The sequence below is a fragment of the Oreochromis aureus genome, linkage group 23, assembly GCF_013358895.1.
Source record: "Oreochromis aureus strain Israel breed Guangdong linkage group 23, ZZ_aureus, whole genome shotgun sequence".
NCBI lineage: Eukaryota > Metazoa > Chordata > Actinopteri > Cichliformes > Cichlidae > Oreochromis > Oreochromis aureus.
The window spans coordinates 20,275,601-20,299,985 of record NC_052963.1 but is presented as its reverse complement, the minus strand read 5'-3'; the positions used below and the strand labels follow the sequence as shown (position 1 = coordinate 20,299,985).

Here is a 24,385-nt window from a genome sequence, read left to right as displayed (position 1 = left end):
TTTTCAAAAAGTCCTTTAATTGACCGCACATCATTACAGTACATAGAATAGCTTCATCTTTAAGGCTTTCCTACACAAACGGCACAAAACCACTCAATACTGAAAACTATTTGGCATGAAAATAAAAGACAGGAAGCAGAAAGCGTGTCAGCTGTTGGCAGTGGAGTGTAGTGTAGCACAGTAAAGGGGTCTTTGCTCAACATCTCATCATAAGAAGTTAGAACAATAATGATGATTAAGAAGTTTAAAGAGGCACTTCTTCACCACAGCTCTGACGAGAATCAACAGACTCAGCAGTTCCTCCCGTGAGACTTCAAAAATCTGATTTGTCAAGGAGCAACAAAGGTAGAGGATGTAACGTCTTTATGTGGACCAGTTCTGCTTTTCCTATATTTTTGCATCCATCGTTCCAGTGGCCGAAGCTCACGTTAAACATGGGCAAAACGTACGTACAAGCAACCCTTTGGAGCCACAAACTCCAAACGCCATCTTATCAGGTAGTTCTTTTGCTCTTTATGATGTCAGTAAGAGCAGATGTCCTTACATATTGTCATCCCTACTGGGGATACACTAGGTTTGAGTGTGGGATGCTGCAATCTCTTCAAATCACATCAGGAGTGTTTTAGAAATGTAATCTTCAGTCTACAGAGGGTCTTTTATTTTGAAACTATCTGATTTCTATGCCCGAGCATAGAGACCCTTCTGAAACACGTCTGCTGGAATCAAAGCGCTTCCTTAAGTGAGTGCAGTGTATTCCCAGGCAGGTCAAAGGGATGAAGTGAGACCCATTTTAAGATAAATACGGATTATCTTGAACTGTGAATCATACAAAGCTACTCTAGTAGAGTCCAAGAATAAAAATATTCTTCCCATTTCCAGCTCTGTCCATTTTTAAGGTACCACAACCTGAAACTGCACTGAAAAAAAATTAAATTAAATGCATTTAAGAAATTTGAAAAATACAGTTTTAAGTATTACAGAGATTCCCAACAGACAGACCACAGACGTAACCAAATTATTGCAAGCTTATGTAAAAAATACATAAACAACCAACAGTACTTGTTTTTGTAATAAACAGTTTTTCAGATAGTTCAAACCACATTATAACTATATCAATGTCAACTGTCATATGAGGGGCAAACTAACTAATTTACCATCCACCTGAATGTGACGGAGCTCGTTGTTTTCTTTTCTTTTTTTACGCCTCGGTTATTCGCTTTATTCCCGCGACATTTGAGACATGAAATATATGGAGATCGCGTTAACACCACACATGATAATCTTGCGAATAATACGGTGCCATTAACTACCTGAACTGTAATTATATTTCATGTGGTTGCCTTTTCATTAACCTGAATCATTCTCATTGTACAGTTATGGTTACAGACTGTCTACACTCAGATTTTCAGTCGGAGGTTATTTTATGCTTGAATGAATTAAACCCAATTTTAATAAGCACCAGTTTAAATATTTGCATGTCAGAATCAGAAAAGATCACACAGGAGAAATCATCTTGATATTTTCAAGGAAATCTCTCAAATTAATCTGGAGACAGACATTTACTCACGCACTGTGAAGGTGTGCCGTCACAGGCTGTGCTTATTATTATTATTTCAAATTTTTATTACCAAAGTATTAGAAATTATTTTGGTCCCGCAATTAAACTTTATGTATTTTTACCTATTTTACTGCAACTATATTTGCCTGATTTTTATGCACTTTGTGACTTTTTCACCAATATATTTGCAGTCTTTGCAATTTGATTCATTTTATGCAAATGTTTTATTTCTGTTTCCTTTTTCTGTGCAACAGTGGAAACGTAGGGGAAGAACACTAAAAAAAAAAAAAAAAAAAAGACAAAACTTTGGTGAAAGTGTGCACATGTAATGTATAATTTACTGTTTGTTATTTACCTCTAAATTTACATTATTGTGCCTCATCATGACTATACAAAGAAAAGGAGAAAGGAGAGGTCATTTCTATGGGGAGGGAAGAGAAAGGTGACATTTTTTTAATTACAGAAATCTTTGGGGATCGTAGAAAGAGCTCCAGAACAACAGATATTAGTTAACTTTTAGAGAAACATTAAAATGATACATTAACTTAAATGGATTAAACTTCCCCAAGAAAAAAAATAAACAACACTGATTTTTAGAAAAGCAGGCCCTCAGTAGAAAAGAAAGCCTCTGTTTTATGTGCATTAAAGAAAAGGTTTCTTTTATTTATATACTAAGTAATCACAGGTTGAATTTAAACTTGTTGTAAAGCTTCTCTGTGTGCTGTATTTCTCATTCAGTATGTGGTAGTTTTCATGGTTAGTTACTTATGCTGCTGCTTCAAATTAAAAGCACTCAGCTAGACACAACTGAGAGGCTTTTATTGTGAATTTAGCTCCACACATTTGAAGCGTGGCCATGAAAATGATCTGTGGCACATTCAGATTGGGAACTGCTGTGTTACAGTACGATAACAAAAAAAACAAAAAACAAAAAACAAACAAACAAAAAAAAAAAACCCTGCCACAAGTTAAAATCCTCAGCTACCCATGAAGTCATTTGTGCTGTCGTCCAGTCAAAGCTGCACGTTGTATCATTACTTCTTTTAAAATCAGTTCAACAGTTTTCTTCCCATTTTAAAAGTAAATTAAGTTAAATAACATATCAAGAGGCACATTTACAAATGAAGGAATTTCCTTCACAGTCCACCGGAAGGTGTTGCAGTGCGCAGAGATCAGAGTTTCAAACCAAAGTGCCTGCTGCAAAAACCATCCATTAATGAAGTTTAGAAACCACTCCACCTCCAGAATTAAACCATTTCCAACTTGCTTCCAGTATTCAAGGATAATCCCCCATTTCACGATCATATGTACACACTACACTAGCTTTTAGAATAATCTGGGCACACAGTGTTTATAAACTGCAGAGGAATCACTTCACCACACAATAGGATTTTAACACTGAACTGGTGGACAGATGAACTTGTTTAGACAGGTCACTTTGCAGTAATGAAACACACCGGGGTTAAAGCCCTCTGTGTGTGCGTTCAATAGTTTTTAAATGAACATTCAATGTGCATTTTCTTCTGTGAAGACCGGATTGTCTTTGGGCGCTCCTCCGTCTGACACAGGGTGCGTTTGGTCTTTGTCAGAGTCTGTGTGTGACGTGTGGGTGGTGTCTGCTTGCGTGGGAGTTTCCATGGTGGATTTCGGCGGGTGTGCGCCGTCATCGCTCGAGTTTCTGTGCAAAGTCGCCACCGCCTCGTACTCGGCCACCGCCCGCTCATTAGGCACCTAGCAACATGAGAAACAAAAACATTGAGGGCGGCTGGCAGGAAGCCAGTTGAACATGTGGCACAATCACCGAACAACAGTTTAGGTTACATCTGCTAGATCATGTCTAACTGCTTCCAACAAAAGGCTAGCTGGAAAAACCTGCCTGAGCTGTTACTAGCCAACAAAGACATGGATACAATGGTGCTAATGCTAACACTAGTTGTTTACATAACGTATAAACTATGACAAGTATTTAAGAATCGGGTAACCTTCCCTGAACTTCCTCTGCTACTCTGACTGCTTCCAGGTCATCTTCAGACCTCAGCTCTCTCGTCCTGGCTGTTCCAGGCGCTCTAAAGAGCCTGTACGGTTCAGGCTGGACGGCACCATCGGTGCAGTCTGAACGTGTTTGCCGGTGGTTAATGAATAAAAAGATTTACTGCACTGTTAGCGAGGCTGCACGACCGCAACCGACACCTCTGTGCTTAAATTTGAAAGATTTGAACCAAATTTCAACCTCGACGAGTTTGTCGAGTGATGTTAAAACTATTATATAGAACATGTCAGTACTGATGTTGTTTCTACATTTTAGAGCCATAAGCAACGCTCAGTGTGTTCAAATATGACTACATTAGAAATGTATTCTGACCCAGGAGGAAAAAACAGCTAGAAGATGGGTCTGGTACTAAAATGTAGGTAAAAATGAGACCCTTCAGATGCTAAAAGACCCTTTAAAGTTTACCTGAAAAGCTCTTTTTGATATTTTCTCTGTTAAATCATTGGAAAACAGATCGAAACTCCAGGGTACCAGTTCTGGTTCCTGTTCCTCTGCTGAACACACATTAAAATGTTGTCATTTAACTACAGATGATGCTTTTCCATGAGATCAGATTTTTGGCTTTGGGTGTAAAATTGATTTGGCTTCAGTTTTTAAAAAGGGCTTAAATGGTTTTTTTTTAAATAAGTAAATCTCATTTACTTGAATGTATTACAAATTGTGCATCTGTATGTATATTGAGGGCCTGTAACTCACCAAATAGTCATCGTATACGTAATTTCATTAAATAGCCTGAAGTTATTGTACAAAAATGGCAAAAGTGGCTCCTAGATGTGAGCTTGTGTTTACTGCCAGAGCTTACTGCAGTGTTTTACAGTTTCATAACTGCAAACAGACTCTCACTCCCACACTATTTAACTTGTAAAAAAGACATTTACTTGTAACTAAAAATGCTAGCCCTTCATCTGGCAAAGAGAAGCTGTCTTAAATAGGAAGCAGCTGCAATCACACAGCCACTGAATACTGCACACAGCTTTAATGTAACTTAAGTATACCAAGGATGGATTAAGAAAATTTAATGAAATGCTGTCATATGATAGTAAATATTGTGAAAAAATGATTAGAAGTAGCAGCTTTAAACCCCCCCAAAAAAACCGCTGAGGATACGAAAATGAACAAATTTAACTGCATTAAAAAAAAGAATCAATATATTAAACAAAGCTAGCTTTTCATTATAAAGTAAATATATGTCCACCATATGTTTCCTATTATTTTTAACATCATTAGTGTTTGTTTTCACAGATGTCGGTGTTTTTTCTTCCTTTTTTTTTCTGCAGTTTAACAGATTTTTTTTTTTTTATGTTTGTAAAAATATTTTAAAAACTGTTAAAATTGAATTCAGTGACACAAAAGCTGTTATAATTTTCATCCTACATTTGTTTAGCAGCTTTAATGAAAATCTTGTGTTTTATCCCCTTATAGGAAGGCTTTACTGCTCAGCATGGCTTTTATTTTTTTATCATTTTACTGTGTTTAAACTAAACTCAGAGCAAAGTGCAGCTACGAGTCTTATTTAATCTTCAGATCAAATTGATTAAATAAGACTCTGACAAAATCTGATTTATTTGCTTGCACGGCTGCTACATTATGGAGAAGAAAAAAAAAAAAAAAAGATATGCTCATTTTTCCCATAGCAAACATTACATCATTTTATCTGCAATTGTAATTATTAACTTAAACACAGTTATTGTTGTGTAATCGCAACAAGGAAATGGGAATAAATTTAAAAATATGTACACACTGCTATAAAAAGTGTTTTTTCCCCCTTCTATGAATAGTATAACTCTTCATAAAAACTGTACACGTGGTGATTTGTTTTTATAACTATTCTATCTGGATACTAAAGTTAGAGACAGCACGTCCAAGTAGTTTATGCTGTGGTTTTGGTGAGTTATATTCCAATTAGTCTGTCACTTAGCACAATTAACAGGTTGTGATGCACCCATATAGTCTATGGACGCAGCGTTTCACTGTTTGGCCAAGATGCCAACATTGAGTCCCAAAACAAACAGGTGATATTTATGTTATTTTTTATTTTGATAAAAAATAACATAATAACATAATAATATTCATTATTTTTATTTGAAAGGGACTGTGTACAATACTAACATAAATGTTGTTATTTGAGCCACTGTACCAGAGTTAGCTTAAAGCTCATTTGCATCTCTGCCATACCTTGGCAGGTCACATTTTTACCTACTTTTATGGTCACACAATAAAAAGTCTAAATTGCTAAAACAGTTTGTGAGTGAAAATGTACCAATGTTAAGAAAAGAAGCATGCGTTATTTATAACACAAGAAAGAGCTGCGAAGCAAAAAAAGAAGGCAAAAAATTTTATTTTATGCATATCATCTTCTTTTCTCAGCAAAGAAAATGATATGCGTATTTTTTTAACTATGAAAACTATTAAGTGCGTTTTGGCCAGAAAGTCTATAACAGTTGTATTTTAAAGATATATTATATTTAAAAACAGAATATATTGTTTTGGGACAATCTGCAGATAGCAGTAGTGCCATCAAAGCAACAAAAGACTGAAGTAGCTGCTTTACTGAGCACAGATTATCTAAATAGCTCATCAGTCAGGGGTAAAGTTCAGTGATCAGCTCCTGGCCACAAAAGCAGACCTCAGACCCCGCCCCCAGAGGGTGGGGTTGGAGGTGACATCACCGGGGAGTAACCCATACATGTAAGCGCCTCACATGACGTCAAGAGTCAGGTGTGGGCGGTTCACAGACACACAAAGACGTACATGCATGTACACGCCCACAACCCCCACACACATACGCAGGTATGCCTGAGTCACCGTTATCACCCCATGCATGAAAAAACACACACAGAAAATCCTGAACTACACCCCCACCTCACTCTCTCTCACACACACGCACTCACACACACACACACACGCACTCACACACACACACACACACACACACACACACAGAGTAGTTTTCCATCAACCTTTGCACGCAACACCATCTCACCTTTCTTCAGTGTGTGTGTGTGTGGGCAGCCAGTCAGGAGGAAGTGTCAGATTAGTGAGTTAAAGCATGAAGAAGAGACAGTTCAGACACAACAGATGGAAACAGTGAGTTATTATGACACGCCGCCTTGTAATACAGCAGCTACAGCGGCATGTGGCTATTAAAAAAAAAAAAATTTACACACCATGTAAAATGTCCACAAATCAAAAGCCTTCCCTGATTTAAATCTTGCTGATGTCTATAACTGACCGAGCTCACTTCTAACAGTTTTCTTATTTTTATAGTTGTTGATCAGTCTGATTTGTTTTTACTCCTGTTTGGATCGCCAGTAAAGTCATCATCAGGAACATCCTCTTTTAACCAGACAGGCTGGCTGCTATTTTTAGATCTCTTCCTGAAAGTCCCGGTTTGACCACTTACATACTACAAAAAGCAACTCGTGCCTCGGGCTGACCCGGATTGCATCTGGTAATGAATGCCAGGTCTCGGGCAGTTTTCAGCTTAAAAGTCAACAGTTTAGAAGCATTAACGCTGGCGTTTGGCTATGTTGAGTTAAGGACTTTGTTCAGTTCTCAAAAAAAAAAAAAAACAACAGGGTATAGCAGATGGTGATGATAAATCACGCAGATAAGATGCTGCTGGTTTGAAAATGTGCTAGAACAGGAGCAAAGATCACCCGTGAGGGGAAGAAACATGAAAAAACATGAATAAATAAAACAATCAGCACAAGAAGCTCTGACAGGCTTCAGACTTCTGTGATTTTAAATATGCAAACCGATATACAGAAAATATAGTTTTGAAATTTGCACTGTTAAAACTTTTATACATGTTAATTCTATAAGAATTTGGGACCTGGACCCTTTAGTTTCTTTTCTTGTTATTTAACTCTCCACAACATTTCTAATATTTACGGTAAAATAATTTTAATCTGCACAGCTTTTTCTTTGTTTTCACAGGAGTCAACGTATGCACACAGGAAACACACTGACCAGTCGTATGCTTTGTAACTCATTCTCTCAGCTAATCAAATCATTTATTCAGAGCATGTGTGAAAACAGAAACTCTGTGAGGAGACAAGCTGCAGAAGTCTGAAGAAAATCAGGGAACAGGACATAAAAGAAGGTGAAGCTAAGATAGTTTAATGTAGTTAAGGAAAAAGGAGAAAAGAAAAGTCAATTAAAAAAAATAATTAGTTTAGTATTGTATTTTCTTGACCCTCCAGGTCAATGTGAAAATTAATAATACGCACTGCTGAAAAACTGCTGGATTATACTTTCTTTGTTTTATTTGACAGCCAGTTGTTGGCTTCATACAGACACCCATGTCCAACTGTTAGGTTACTTCAGTTATACTACTTTGAATATGCCTGCTGTAGGCTCAGATGAACTTTAACAGGCTGATTTGGATGATAATGACAATCCTTTTGGTTTAATTCTTGAGGATCAAACCATTTGCGATCGATCCCAAAATTGAAACCCAATTTTTCTGCTCCGATTTCTTTTGGACTTTTTAACCTGGGTTTAGTTGTTGAGTCTAAAATTTCCAGTTTAAAACATTGAAAACTTACATTTTAAAAAGAAACTGAACTATCAAAGCTATTAGGTTTAAAATTACTTCCTTTTTTTCCCCCCTTTCTACGACTTATTTTTGATCTTGAACTGCTCGTATATCCTACCATTAGTTGGAAAGAACGTAATTTGGAACAAACCATCAGCCCAAAATAAACTTGGGAACGGCTCTAAGCTAAAGAACAGCAGTAACAGCAGCTACAGTAGCCCACATTACTGGTTGTTCAACATATTTTGAGAAAGCTGCTGGTGATAATGCACTGCTACGACACACGGACAATTGTCTGTAAAGCTCTGCGTAGGACAACCACGCAGGTCCCTCCCAATGCAGACTGCCACTGCACTGAACACAGGTCTCGCTCACCTCCTGCCCACTGTACCAGGTTTGCCTCCCTGTGACTTTGTGCATTCCCCAAAACTGGAACTAAAGTTGAAGGATCAGTGTTCTGAAGCAGTGGAGGACATCCAGCTCACATTACAGAGCCACAAGTATACACGGACGTAACAGGCCTTTCTGAAAAAAGCAGCTACATTGAAAACAGTCTGAGAACTCGAGTCTGATCTGATTAGAGATCAGCTGAAGTTAAAATCAGGTGAGGCTTTTGATATTCAGGTATCTGCTCTCAGAACTTTCTGATCACCCCTCATGTACACATAAATACATTTATCATATTCGATTCAGCGCACAATGACATCACTCTTACTTTGAAAGTCCAGGTCAACCAGGTCAGGTTGCTGCTGTGGTATTGAGTTGTCTCAGGTTTCATTCCCTGCTTATTCTAACTCAAACTCCACCTTCTTGGATTGCAGCTGCAGCAGACCTTGTGGTGGCACCACTTCTCCACCTGCTGCAGGGTTCTACATGTGGGGCTGACCTCCAGCTTGACAGAACAAGGACTAGCATCACCAGCTGCACTCCAAAATGGTGGAGGAGGAGTACCATGAAATGAAGACCCTACTACAGCGGCAGCTGATTGGTGCTCCACTATTTATTGTCACTAATTAAAAACGGTATCATTTACTAACTAATTTAACAAAGTGTGTAACATCTACACGGCTACACGTAGATCCTGCCTTGCCATCACAACAAAAATGATCTAATTCTCTGGGAAACATATTTGTTATATGGATGTCAAATTCTCAACTATGCAATCACCGATTTTAGTTTTTCTTTAATGTGGAAATCTAAATGCTTCAGCTCACCTCACTGCTGACAGAGCTGTCTCTACATTTAGCCACTTTTCGTACCCTTTTTGCTTTGTCTTTCCTGAAAAGACTGAGCTAAAAGTCTATGCACAGATAAATACTGAGGCTTCAGAGAGTGACAGAGACCTGCTGCGGCTTTTAGCTTCTGTAATCATAGCACACTGTTGATGATGTGGTTCGGCTGGAGGTTTCTTCCAGTTAAAAGGAAGTTTTTCCTTCCCACTGTCACCAAGTGCTTGCTCACAGGGGTCATCTGATTGATGGGTTTTCTCTGTATTATTATTATTATTTACCTGACAGTATAAAGTACCTTGAGGCCACTGATACTGCTATATGGCGCTCTATAAATAAAACTGTATTAAATTGACTGCAGAAGACAGAAAACTGTTCAGGAGAGTCCCAGTTTAATATTCCCACAACTTGAACCAAACATAACATTACTGTAAGTCTTCCAAAATGACTAGTTCTCACATTTTTAGTTCCCAAATCAGATTTTTGTTTTTCTCTTCATGTGCTCATGACTAACAAACTCTGCTCAGCTACTGTCTGTTCACCTGCAGTGGGTGAGGGTCTCGAGTGCTGTTCTTTGCCAGGCTGATCATCTCTTTGATCTGGACGAAGGCGAAGGCAATTGTGACCCAGGGGGCACCGGAAAGCATCCAAGCCGGCCTGTTCGGGTCCTCCTGATCCTCCTGATGTTTGGTCTTCCTTACTGGCAACAAGGGAGCCTGTCGCACTGGGGCCGGGCTGCCGTCGGTGGCGTGACTCTGCACCAGGTCGATGGTGGCGATGGGGACTGGACTAGAGGGCACAGGGATGTTCTCTGCTAGCATTTTGTCCTCTGGAAGAAGGTGCCGAGGGAAGAAAACACGAAACGACATAAAATATAGATTTTAAGGATCTGAATGTGTATCATGTCACAGCAAAAGCATCAGTTAAAACAGTTTGTTCTGCTAATCTAAAGCAGGGTATTCCAGACATACTTTTCCTCCACCTCTCTTGGTCACTCCCCAGAGCTCATGACCACCGGTGAGGGTTATAATGTAGATCTACTGGTAAATCAGAAGCTTTCCTCTCGATCAAAGCCCTCTCATTACCACATTATCTGTAAAACTGCACCAATCCACATCACTCATGAACATCCTGACACACTTAGACCCAACCCCGAGGGACAAACCCAGCAAAAGCAGTGGAAACATCACCAGCCGTGATCCAACATCCGGCTCAAAATATCAACAGGAAGCACAGCTTTTGTTTACTGCGGATCACATAGTTTTAGCTTTAATTTTTAAGCTACTCCTTTATCCACAAGGGGCTAAGTTCAAGGCATTAGTGTTTCCTCCTGGGATCAAACCAGGAATCTTTCACTTGTTAGGCAAATCTGTACACCTCAACACTATGGAGCTACTTTTAAGTGTAAAAAAACATCGACAAGACAAGTTTCCATCCATTTCCTTTGAGAAGGTGATTCTTATGCTGTGTTCTTACACTTCTTATTAGACAAGATTAGTTAATGCTGTAGTTTTCTAAATATTGCAGAAACTATACACCTGCGATCCACTTAGTGACATACAAAACATGCCTAATGTGCATATCTGCGATCCTGTTTATTTGTATGCATTTTTCCCACCTTTGCCTTCACTGTCTCCGGTCAGACACTGGATGAAGGAGAAGATGAGGAGGATGACGAGGGAGGCCATGCCGATTCCTCTGAACGTCTGTGCGGCACCTGCAGAGCAAACAGGGAAACCATTAGCAAGATGAACTCATATTTCGCCTGTGTTTCCTACCCTAAAGCAGCTCAAACAAAACCACTTACACGACACCGGTACTGCATTTAAACATTAGCCAGTGTGCTGCAAGACAATTTTCGCCTCACGTGCTTGTTTCATACCAAAATAATTGACGAATACTCCTCCGACCATGGCTCCGCAGCCGCGGCCCAGCCCAAGGTGCAGGCCCTGCAGGATTCCCTGTGCCGACGTCCTGAGAGCCGGCGGGACCGCGGCGCTCAGGAAGGAGATACAAGCTGCCCAAACTGAGGCGTGGGTCACACCTGGAGGACATATAGGGACATACAGAGGGTCACAGCTGAATCTGGATTTAAATAAACTCAAGCATCCCGATGTATTCAATTAACTCCAACATCTCAGCTTTAGAGTCATTACATCGGCAGCATGTGTTGAAGAAATACAGGCAGAGCCTCTGAAATTATTATGTTTTTTAACAATTGGCCAGATTTTCAACTTAAAAACACTTTCAGTTGAAAATGAGTTTGCTTAAACATTTCATCACAACATTTAAAGTCAATGTCATGAAGCTTGGATAACGTTCATTAGTGGACTATAGGGCACATTTGAAAAGCACAGAGGCAGAATTTAAACTATATTAAAGCTACTAACACTGCTATTAGTAGCATTCATATTAGCAGACTTGCACGAGTTTATGATATTAAACATGCAGGGTGTTGCCTCCATAATGCATTGGTGTACCTTGCAGCATTAATGTTCACACATTAATGCCTCCTCTTAGACAAAGATCAGCTCTCTGTGCTGCCTCCAAACTCCAATCAAGTGTCAATAACCTGCAGATATTGACTGCTGCATTCTTTATTTATTTTTCTATTGTTATCTATTATCTCAATCTATTTCTAACTCACCTTTTTCTTCTTGGCCCTTCAGCAAGTGAATTGCTCTACTGTGGGATTAAATAAAGTCTATGAGAATTTGGCTTTTCATTAGGGCTGCACGATTTTGCATAAAATGAGAATCACGATTTTTTTGCTTAGAATTGAGATCACGATTCTCTCACAATTTTCTTTTCCAATATAAATATTTATTGCACTTATTAAATGCACATCAACTTCGTAACAGTTGAGACTGAACATAAAAACAAATGTCACACTTGTCTACTCTTACGTACAAAACCTTAAAATACTTTTAACAATAACATTTTGAACAGTATTCTTTCCGTGTGTAAGGTGATGAGAGAGGTAAGTGATAGCCTCTGTAATTTCTTTGTGCTTGCGGGAGTTCGATGGGTATGGGGAAGCGCTGTATAAGGTTCCCGTTATTGATGCTTGGGTGGTTGACCGGGACGGATTTGTCCTGTCACTTTCTTGGCCTTTACAGCTTCGTCATATTGCACTTTATGGTGACGTTTAAGGTGGTTATACAAATTCGTAGTGTTAGCTTGCGGTGCTGCTACTATGGCAAAACACAGCTTGCAAATGATATCTTTTTAACTCTCATCGTCTTCTTTGAAACCAAAAAAAACTTCCACACGGAGGAATGAGAACCTTCCATCCATCCATCCATCTTCTTCCACTTTATCCGGGGCCAGGTCGCGGGGGCAGCAGCCTAAGCAGAGAAGCCCAGACCTCCCTCTCCCCAGCCACCTCCTCCAGCTTATCCGGGCGAACATCAAGGCGTTCCCAGGCCAGCCGAGAGATATAATCTCTCCAGCGTGTCCTGGGTCTGCCCCGGGGCCTCCTCCCGGTGGGATATGCCCGGAACACCTCACCCAGGAGGCGCCCAGGAGGCATCCTTGTCAGATGCCTGAACCACCTCAACTGGCTCCTTTCGATGTGGAGGAGCAGCGGCTCTACTCTGAGCCCCTCCCGGATGGCTGAACTTCTCACCCCATCTCTAAGGGAGAGGCCAGCCACCCTTCGGAGGAAGCTAATTTCCGCTGTTTGTTTCTCGTTCTTTCGGTCACTACCCACAGCTCGTGGCCATAGGTGAGGGTAGGGACGTAGATCGACCGGTAAATTGAGAGCTTCGCTTTTACACTCAGCTCCCTCTTCACCACGACGGACCGGTGCAGCGTCGCTCGCGAACAAGACCCCGAGATACTTGAACTCCTCCACTTGGGGCAGGAGGGAGGAATGAGAACCTTTTCTTGGAATTAATGTTACAGTGCGGTTGTCATTCTCACCGCCATCAGCGAGCTTTTCCTCTGCGCTCATTGTGTTTTCTCCCCTCAGGCAGTTTCTCTCACGTGCTCTCCATTGTTTTTTCCCTGCCAGCTGGCTTCTGTATCACGTGTATAAGGCTCCGCCCTTGTCATTTGTTGAGCAGGAAGAGTGAGCGCTTGTTTTCATGCAGATTATGTCCCGGATCAAAATGCGGTACAAGCGTCATCTTTTTTTTTTTTTTTTTTTTTTTCTTTTTAAATCATCGTCATTTGGAAATGAGATCGCACATAAGTATGAATTGAGATCGCGATTTTCTAACGATTAATTGTGCAGCCCTACTTTTCATGCATTGCAAGGTCAAATGTCACAAATTAAATTATTTTTCTTACTTCTCCACTGCCAAGTGTCAACCATTTGTGGCCTCTAGGGAATAAATGCTGACATATATGTTTAATTTAACTGCAGTGACAGTTTTTTTTCATCACCTCAGCTCAGCTTCCTCTCTGCAGACCTGAACATGAGGCGTAACGTGATTGCAGCTAATCGTATCAAGGTAAAAAGCAGGCTGCCTCAGCCCTTCCTGTTTTTACACCGCATGTGTTACAAATGCTAAATATAATTTTAGACTTTTCGAAATTGTGTCATTCTCAGCGTAACGCTGAACCAACAGGTGGAGCACTTAGAGCTGAAGCCCCGGTGCAGCTTTCACGTGTTTATTCTGCGAGGCTTAGGTGTTTTCTCAGGGCGGATGTCTCATGCAAAGAGTGAGCCACAGAGAGCAGCTGTTCACCGCTCAAGTCTTCACTGTAGTTTTATTGTATACACTGCATTTCTCACCTTACTTTGCATTGGTTACATAAAGTCAAAGATAAATTAGAAATACAGTATTAATGATCTGGGATGCCAATTCATATGATGTGATGGGAATATAAATATATCAAATTAATTAATATATAATAAAAATATTTTAATATTGAATAGAATATATAAATAAAACTATTAAAAATTAAAAAACATAAAAACACAAAATAGAAAAATAAAATTTAAATAATGATACTTACAAAAATACATAAATAAAAATGAAAAAAAAAAAACTAAAATAAAAACATAAAATGTATATTTAGTAAAAAAATGTATTAATGTTTTAGATTTCTAAAATTTGTGTTGCTGCTGACTGTGGCTTTAGTTTCCACTAACTGTGAATCTGAGCCTACAAAGGAACTGAACTGACTGAGTGAAGACTGAAAAGCTCATTAATGTGAACATCAGAAAGACAGAAGACAGATTGCTGCTAAGTGTTCTGTAAACCGCAGCAGCTCCCGAACAGGAAACAAACCGCTCATAAATAGGACCTATGACGTCATATTATCAGTATTTTCCTTTTTAAAACTGATCAGCCCTGCTTTGAGAAAGCTGTTGCTTGCACAGAAAAGCCAGCGTTCATTATCCGGGCTGAAAAAAAGTGACATGGTTTGCAAGTTTGCATTTGACTGATTTATGACTAAGAGAAAGAGGACTTTTTCTCTGTTATTTTCAAGTGCGGCAGCGCCCTGCACGTTCTTTCTGACGACACCTCTGTTAATATCCTCTCTTTATGTTGCAATGCTGCAACAATAAAGGAAACAGCACAGTAATATAGATCATGCGGTTGAGAATCCGGGCCGTTTCCCTCTTCTTCAGTTTTTTTCTCGTACTTTACAGCTTTCTGTCATCTGCTGCAGCCCTGAATGCCTTCTGCTAACCAACGATACTGAAACGGAAGAAAAACGCTGTCTGATAAGGCACCATGCTGGACAAACAAAGCCATTTCCAGGCCTTTCCTGTCCTCTGGGTCCTAAAGTCCCAATACTCCCTGCAGACACAGAAAGGGTTACCTTGAAGGATCTCCATGGGCAGGACGATCCAGGCGTTCTCCAGGTAGGAGATGTACAGGTAGCGAGCTGTGTTGCAGGCCAGGCCGATGTACAGCACTCTAAGGAAGGAAAGAGAAGAAACATGAGACTTGTTGCAATTAATTACCAACTCAGTCCTGAGCTGTTGTTTCTTTGCTTTAGTGATGTTTGGTAAGACTGATATGCATTTTAAATCCTAATAACATCTTTCCAAGGACTGAAGAAATGTCTTCAACTGTTTCTATCCTGTAAGCATCCCGATTCTTAGTTTTACTGGAAGCATGACCATTAGGATGAACTGGTTGTGATAAGGCCACAACTTCAGTCAGTATAATCGTTCATCATTTGAATCCTTGTTTAAGCTTTGCTCTTTTGTTCTTCTACATCAGCAAAGACAACAAATTCATCCTGTAACTAAAAATGAGCATCAGTTCGTCTGGATCTGCTTGTCCTTCTTCTTAAACCCAAACCTGCTGCAGTTTGTTTATCAGACAAAAATATTTTGTGCTATTTAACTGTTTCTTTATTGCAATAAATATTAAAGTTATGACCCAATGGTACAGAGCATACTGCTGAAAAACTGACAAACACTGAAGCTGGTAAAAAGTCTTTAAAGTCAGCTGACTGATTTATTCTGGTGGTTTTTTGTTGCTACAAAAACAGGAAATGTATTTCAGTTATATGAGCCTGTATTTAACTGTTCGCCTCATTGATCTTTCTGCTCTTCTTCTGTGGTGCTTTTCGTAGCCATCAAGGAGGCTTTGTGCTGCCATTTCGAGAACAATACGGCACAACACGCACCGAGTTCATCGCGCTCATCACCGGGATTATTTTAATGTTTGTTCATCAGCTGAAGCGTTACTGAACACACAGACACACTCTGTTCTTTGGGTGTGTGAACACTGAACTCTACAAGCTCGCTCGCTGAAAACAACGTTACAGGGAAAAGTCGTGTTGTCAGCATTTCCTAAAGATAATAACAACGAATGAGAGCTGTTAGGCCTCAGCCACACAGGCCTAGAGACTGGACCGTCAGTCCTGGCAACCTCTGGCTGATAGGGAAAAATGTGTATCCCCAAACTGGTTGGCCACCTTTATTATGAAACTAGTTATAAAGAGCGTGCTGCACCAAAAATCTTGTTTCGATTGCTTTGGTTACATGGATGACACCAAATAGTCGGCATTTCAAAAACATTTCAAAGGGGCACAACTTTTATTTACTTGTATGGTTCCCTTCACACTTTTCACAGCTTCACGATCGCTTAGAGCAGGGGTGCCCAATCCTAGTCCTCGAGAGCTACTGTCCTGCAGCTTTTAGATGCATCCCTACTCCAACACAGCTGAATCAAATGGTTTGATGACCTCTTCAGCATGCCATCAAGTTTGGCAAAGGCCTGATAACAAGACATTCATTTGATTCAGGTGTGTTGGAACAAGGATGAATCTAAAAGCTGCAGGACAGTAGCTCTCGAGGACTAGGATTGGGCACCCCTGGCTTAGAGAGTAGTTGGCAAGTTTTTGCAGACAAGTCGGCGTCTTCCATGCAAACTACAGGCAAGCACAGTAAACTGCTGGCAACCAAAGCAATTACAAAGAAGTTTTTGCTGCAGCACCCTCTTTGCGCCTATTATTGCCTACAGACAGCCAGTCTGTTGCCAAATAAATACAAGTTATATGACTGAAGAAGTTGTTCCTGTGGCCTTTTGGGCACAGGTGGTTTTCATATTCATGTTCAGGCCTAACGGGGTACAATCAATACATTTCCTGCACACAAGCACAGGGATCTAATAACGTTCAGCTCTTGCTGCAGTGGTGCAGAGCGACTGACCAACATCTGACCTGCTTAACATTTAGCGTCCCTCTCTCTCTCTCTCTCTAAGAGCTTAGAAACTCTGACTAGCAAACCCAGACATGTTTTAAAGATGTGAACTTGGAAGTATTCAAATGAAGAAGTATGAATTTTAAGTTGTGATGATGTTTTCAGGCTGCCTTGTTGCCTGATAATGATCTAAACCTCCAAAATATTTCAAGTGTTACAACAAAGCAGAGAACAGAAACTTTAAAAATAACAACAACAACAAATAAATAAAGCTAATGTTTACTGCACCTCTGTTTACAGCGATTATCTGATTTGGTGTGGTGGGAAACTGCGATAATCCTCACAAGAAAGTACATCTTTAGATTCTGGACATTAAGAGTTAAGTCTGTCCTCTAAGATGGACTCCATTAAGTGCTAAACTGAGCACATCTGAGCAGTAGCAGATGGTCTCTGTGCTAACAGGTCGGTTTAAAAGGGTCAACACATTAAACCTTCAGCCTGAGGTCACTTATTAACGTGCTCTCATCGGTTAAAATGAAAGCAAGTGACCACCAGAGAGGAAGCTGCTGCTCAGACGCTACAGTGAAACAGGAAGTGTGCTCACTAGACAGAGTCACATCCTGAAAACACACAGCAAGATGAAGGGCGTGTTTGCATGAGACTGAATATACACACAGAGTCACTAATGCAGATTAAGAGGAACCAGACAGCCTGTGGGTCTGTAAAGGCTGTCACTGTCTTCTATGAAAGGGTGCTTTCAAAAACAGGTGAAATTTTCTCATTGCTTTAAAATTCCTAAAGGTTTCAATGCATATGAACAGAAAGGAGCTACTGTTAATATTTTTAACCAGTGTGTCCAGATTTTACACATAATGAAATAATGGCACAGCAAGCTGCTTTTGATTGGCTAAAATGAAACATGGGAAATGATATTAGGCTTCACAGCTTCGAGAAGCAAAGATGACTTCCAAAAACATTTCTGCTAATGCTTCTAGTTACTTAAAAATCTACCATCAACTCTGAAAGTGAACTAAAAGTCCCCACTGTGATCACAGAGAAAGTTGAGGTCTGTCACGTCAACGCAGCCGTATGGTGGCCAGCAGAAGTTCCCAAGGCGCATATTCTGGACAGTGCTTACAAGCGTGGACATCCGTCATAGGACTGTATGAAGGAGGAAGATGCTGATCTGAGGAATGAGCTGGATCAGAAAAACGACAAACCGATCCTCAAACAGCTGAAGCTCTCCCTCTCTATTAGCTTCCTACTCCTCGTCTCATGTTGATGTAAAAATTTGAAAACTATTGTTTTTAAATTGCAAAAGGCTGAACAGAAAACACGTTTATCTCTCTGCCCATTAGATGACACTACCCAGACTGCTCTACAACATATTACAACATTTAAAAGCTGAGATAGCGAGCAGCTGGATGGTTTTTCATCCTATTGTTGCATTTTTCCGTTTGTTGACATTTACGGCGATGATGTGCATTACCTAGATGGCCTGATTTGTCTGTCAGAGGCACTGAAATCAAACAGCTTCTGACCTGTGTCCGTATAAAAATCCCCACTGATCTCTTGCATAAGCACCTCCTTGTAGTGAGCATTCCTGTTCAGTTTATTTATATTTTTGCTTCTACTTTAAAGTTAGATAAGTCTAAATATTCCCCAGTTTTAATCTTCTAACTTCCAGTGGAGAAACAAAGACATTACTACTTTCATGCCCTGTGTTTTGCTCATGTACTAACTTATATTACATTCTGTATTTTTGTTATTCTAAATAAAGGAAAAGTGAAATGTGTGTAGTTTAAGATAATCAGCAGCCTTGAGGGGAATAGAAATACTCTGAAACATTATGAATAAAAGTTTCGTTGCTAACCGGAGGCCTGGTAACCACAGTCACAGTCATGTCAGTTAGTCCCACTATTTTCACTTTTTGCCAGTGAACAGGTGAGTAAATTCTTCTCTTTTGAGGCCTCTAAAAGTAAAACAAAGGACAGAAAGTACTCCACTTCTGACACCAGAGAAACTGAGCTCATCATTCATTATTCAGGTACATTATAGACCTCGTCTAGCTTCTATGACTGCCTCATTTTGTCTGAGTAATTGCTGCATGCTCCCAACTATCAGTGGCTTCGTACAAGGCTTTTGATTAATGTGAGGAACAGAAATATCAGCATGTCCTGCAGGTGTATTTATTAAGTACTTCAGTTAAATTTGCTCCATCTTCACCTCACGTAGACTTGAGAGCTCTTTGAAAGTCAACAGCAGAGATGGATCTGTGAAATCTAACCCCTCGTTCTCAGATGTCGAAGCTACCCGAAGGGTCCGACCCTGAATTCAATGGCAGCATTGTTCCAAAGAGGAGCGCTCACTTGTCACGGCTCTGACACCAAACACAGCGAGGCGATGACTGAACTGTTTGGACCCACCATTAATGCGATGAATGCACAGTTTAAATGGTTGATCAAGAGTTTTTGCTTTTAAAAAGTTTAAAGCTTTTAAAGAAAGCATGGAAGTTGTTTTTGGTCATTTATTTGAGAAGATGGATTTTTTTTAAACAGCTTACAGATTTCTTTGATTTTATGGCGGAAGAGTTCGATCAGAGGCAGCTGAACACGAGGAAAAAGAAAATCATGCCCCAGCTTTGGTAATACAGATGAACTGGCTCTCTAAATAGCCCAGAAGGAGAGATAGTACTGTGTATCTAAGGGGGAACATCACCTATGTGAAACCTGACAGCATAATAATAAATAACTAGTAAATAATTCATTAGTTAATTACCAGATGAGATGTTTCTGTTTTGGTTCCCATGATTATCAAAAACAAAAATATTTGGGACAAAAAAAGTCAAAAAATAAGTTCAAAGTAAACTTGATCTCCAAGCAGCCTTAAGGAATATCAACACAGGAAGCAGCTAGCAGCAACATACAACACAAAATGTCAATGACAACATGCAAAACAACCACTGACGACGCAAAAGTGGACAGGTCCTGTGCGAAACTTTTCAAATTTTTACGCAAGCGACTAAAGAGCAACCAATGAAATTCAAAGATACACTGGCAGACATGTGAGAGAGTGGTATTATGGTTAACCAGGCAAGTGGAACCTGGCATGCTCGCTAGCAACCAACTACCAGCTACTAACTGATGTGTGAAGAGAAAATCTCTGTATATGTAGGAGGAGCTTTAGTGCTTTGTAGTGTTTGTTCTTACCTGATGTGTCCCACGAGCTCGATGAACTTGTGGCTGGTGAAATACGCAGCCAGCTCTGAGATGTGGCTGAGGACGGAGCAGACCCCAAAGAGCGTGGTGGTCCCGCCCAGGTCCTCCAAGTGCCAGTACAGGAAGCTGAAGACGAAGCCGTAGCCGAAGCCCATGAACCAGGCGACGAAGAGGACGGAGCTGTAGCGCACGCTGCACAGCAGCTTCAGGAGGTCACTGTAGTGGAACTCCTGGGTGGTGTCGGGGTTGCTGGGGGACTGGTCTGAAGCGACTGACTCCCTCTCAGTGTTCGCTGAGTCTTCCACCACCTCTGGAACTTCCTGCTGGTATTCACCACCATTCTCAAAGTAAAACTGAGTGGCCACAATCAACGCCACAGCCATCAGAACACCAAAGACAATGAAGGCGAGCTGGTAGTTGTGAAGGCGATAATCCGGCACAGCACAACCAGTGCCTTCGATTGCCACAGTGATATGAGTGTGGTCAATCCAAATCCCCACCAGCAGCATTGCCAGACCCCAACCCAGAGAGCCCCACATCCTCTGCAGGCCGTAACGGTCGCGGGCTTTACCGAGATACTGCAGGGTCACCGTGTCCACGATGGTGACGGCGGGGGCGCTGAAGAACTCGCCCACAATGATGACAAGCAGGATGAGCAGGAAGATGGACTCCACCTGGTCCCTGTTGTAGATGATCTCGGGTGTTGGAGCAGGACTAGTGGTGGTCGTGGTGGTGGCCTGCAGAGTGGTGTTTGGTACAAGCTGGGTGGTGTTTAGTAAATTAAATGGAGGGTATGTTGTGGTTGTGTTGGCATCCACACTACGTTCCAGCCTGTGGAGCACGACGACGTAGGAGTCCAAGAGTTCACGCACCTCCATTAGGCTTCGCCGACTTCTGGTGTGGTTAGTGGAGTTGCTTGGTTGTGTTACGTTCTCCTGAGGCTGGACCGTCACCACAGGCGGAAGCGTCGTGGTGAGAGAACTTCCCTTTTCCTCACATACCATTTCCGCAGGTTTGACAAACCCGATGCCGCAGTTGAACATTAACCAGCACAGAACGGAAAACAGCAGCACGACTTTTCCTTTCTTGAAACGGTCCGCTACTACACCCCAGAAGGGGGCGCTGCAAAATTCAATGAAGTAGCGGATGCCGACGAGCAGCCCACTGCGGCTGGCTGACATGCCAAGCTGCTTGTAATACACGGCCAGCAGTGGGTGCAACGAGCCGTAGGCAGCATAGAAAAAGAAGTAGAAGACTTTGGAGATGAGGAGGTGGCTGTTGATGCGGAGGCACATCCTCTCGCAGCAGTCCATGGAATTTGGCTGTGAGGCCGCCGCTGCCGCCTGATCAGGCGCCATCTCAGAGCCGGGCCCTGGTGGCGCTGTGACAGCCTCTTGCTGGGCCATGGAGAGGGTGTTGAAGGGCTCAGCGAGGACATACTTCCTCTTCTGCTCCTCCTCATCATCTGTCAGGATGGCAACCTTGTCGTCAGCTGGCATATCTGGAAGATAAGGAAATGAGGGTTAGGGTAACGCCACAGTAACCAAATGAGGCTAAATTCATCATGTAACTACTTCACTGTGAGACATCATTAGTAGTTTTCTGCTACAATATAAGTTACAACAGAAATCTGCTAATAGGACCCAGAAATAACCCGAAAGAATAAGAGAAATGTTTTAATATTAAATATTTTTAAAACAGAAAAAGAACATTTGTGAATAACTTGTTTGACTACGAGAGAAAACAAAAAGAGCAAACCTTGATCACAACATGTCTTTGTGTTTCTGTGAAAGGGCTGAGTTCTCTGGAGACTTTCCAAAAACAATACTTGTCTGACTGTGGCCAAAATCAAACAACCGGTATAAATAGATCTGCCTCTGGAGGAACATTTAGGCAGTTCTGAATACTGTAGACAAGCCCAGCTGCTTTAAAAAAACCATCTATTCAGAGTGGCATTATGGAATATTAACTTAAGGATTATGTCTTAAACAGAGCTCCTAACCTGAACCTATGTTGGGTAATATAATCCAGATTATGGCTGCCCTCTGCCACCCCTGGACACCATCACCAGGTCCTCCTGTCTCGGGAAAGCCAGGACCATCACAGGTGACCCCTGCACCCCACCCACCACCTGTTTGACCGGTTGCCCTTTGGTAGACACTCAGGTCAATCAGGTCCCACACCTCCAGACTCACAATCAGCTTCTTCCCCTGGGCCGTTCGGACTGTCAGCTAACGCCATCCCCCACACCCAATCCCTGCACACTCACTTCACCAGCCATGGTCTGAGTAACCCTCATCATTCAGACAACTAACAAATGGACTCTATACTCAGACCAAGTCCTCTGCACTACTTCTATGCACTTTGTTCTCTAATATGTAGTCATTTTTGATCGACGCCTGGTGTCAAATACAACCAAATGGTTAAAAGCTATCAAGTAATCTGGTTCCAGATGGGACAAAAGTCTCACAGAATCTGAATTTGAAACTCTCCTGGATGTTTTCTTGATTACATAATCTATAGATTAAAAGAGTCTAAATGCAGGAGGTGATGGTCTAGATCAGGGGTGGGCAATCTCAGTCCACGAGGGCCGGTGTCCCTGCAGGTTTTAGATGTGTCCTCGAACCAACACAGCTGATTTAAACGGCTAAATTAGCTCCTCAACATGTCCTGAAGTTCTCCAGAGGCCTGGTAACGAACTAATCATGTGATTCAGGTGTGTTGACCAAGGTGAGATCTAAAACCTGCAGGGACACCGGCCCTCGTGGACTGAGATTGCCCACCCCTGGTCTAGATCTAGTCTCATGTGGTCCAGGAGCCAAAAGAAAAAAAAAACAAAAAAAAACAACTCTCTTAATCACATGTTTTGTGTGAAAGACATGTCTGAAACTGTTTTTCAAAACATTTATTGAAACTGTTTGGTAATGAATAATAATCCACATTAGAACAGTATCAACATAGTGGTCCATGGTCTAGACGTGGTGTCATGAGGTCTACATGATAGAAAAACTGTGAATCCAAGCATTCTGAGATACAATAAAAGGTTCAAAGAATCTGATTCTGTGTTTTAAATGGCCCTGATGGGTGCTAGGTAATATAATCCATACTAGAAGGGTCTAAATGTGTAGAGTATTGTCCAAATTGGTAAAAAGCAATGAAATCATCATATTTCTGTGTCACAGTATTCACATATATTAAAACAATCTGTACACTCTCCCTTGTCCAAATTAAAGGACTCTAAATGGACGAGTTCCTGGTACTATAATCCGACCTGTGTAACGTCAGTGTTTGTGGATGTACTCTGAAGGTCCTGGTTAGACTCCCTGAAGGTCCCTAAGCCTTACTTTGAGATCCACTTGTGTGTCGTGACAACAATAAAACTGAAAGCTGAGCAGCAGTCACCAATACAGATATTTCAGCAAACATACAACCTCTGGAGGTCCTCAGACCCCAGTTTGTAAGCCGTCCATCTATCAGTGATGGTCTCCGCGGAAGTGTCAGACATGTTAAACAAAACTACGGGTTATTTAAATTGTATAAAACAAACCAAAGTCGGAACGTTTAAGGGGCAATTTAAGGAACTGCTAAGGAAGTGCTGGCGCTCATTTAAACCCGGTTAAACACAAAGGAAGTGTCTGCGAATGTCAGGACTTCTACCATGTAACCCTAAATTAAACGTTTTAAACATGTATTTCACGAGACTTTATTTAAAATAAAGGACAAATTTAACGATAACGGAAACTAATGTTCTTACCTGCTCAGGTCACCGCTCCCATTAAACTATGACTGCGCAGTTTCTCTTCAATTTTCTCGCTTCTCCTGCGGACATTTTTCACAAAAAACGTTCAAACTACCGCTTTTATTTTCTGTGAAATATTTACAGTCTCCGACATAAGTTCATGTTTTAATTCGGGGGGAATTTCAGGTCTTTCTCGTCTCCGTCTGTCTTTGTATTGAGAACAACGGCAGCTCGTCAAACCGGAGCCTCCACCTGTCCAGAAAACAGAGCCGCCACGGTCAAGCCCGCCATTGGGACCTCTACGACAACATGCCAAGACTTTCAAAATAAAGCTCATACGTATGCGCTACCTTATTTAGCTTTATTAAATTGTATTTATTTTTAAATTATTTGATAATTTGGACTAATTCCTGCCAGAAATATAAAATAATACAAT

The 24,385-nt window shown here is 41.0% G+C and overlaps 1 protein-coding gene across 1 annotated transcript; it reads right to left on the bottom strand.

Moving 5' to 3' along the window:
* On the bottom strand, positions 1–24,236 carry mfsd6a (major facilitator superfamily domain containing 6a). The gene is made up of 7 exons (XM_031735724.2): positions 23,965–24,236; positions 20,202–21,711; positions 15,156–15,253; positions 11,260–11,421; positions 10,996–11,094; positions 9,920–10,206; positions 1–3,289 (listed from the first exon to the last, which is right to left on the bottom strand). The coding sequence occupies exons 2-7, from the start codon at positions 21,707–21,709 to the stop codon at positions 3,065–3,067; spliced, it is 2,379 nt and encodes a 792-aa protein (XP_031591584.1). The 5' UTR covers positions 21,710–21,711; positions 23,965–24,236; the 3' UTR covers positions 1–3,064.
* Positions 24,237–24,385: the final 149 nt, after the last annotated feature.

What these genes read in the sequence shown, in the direction of transcription:
- mfsd6a (XM_031735724.2), bottom strand. Translation starts at nt 21,709, where the DNA reads ATGCCAGCTGACGACAAGGTTGCCATCCTGACAGATGATGAGGAGGAG. An exon ending in GCCCATGGAGATCCTTCAAG is followed by an intron (nt 11,422 to 15,155) that starts GTAACCCTTTCT and finishes TATGTCCTCCAG; the next exon opens with GTGTGACCCACGCCTCAGTT. An exon ending in GAGACCCTCACCCACTGCAG is followed by an intron (nt 3,290 to 9,919) that starts GTGAACAGACAG and finishes TCATGTTGCTAG; the next exon opens with GTGCCTAATGAGCGGGCGGT.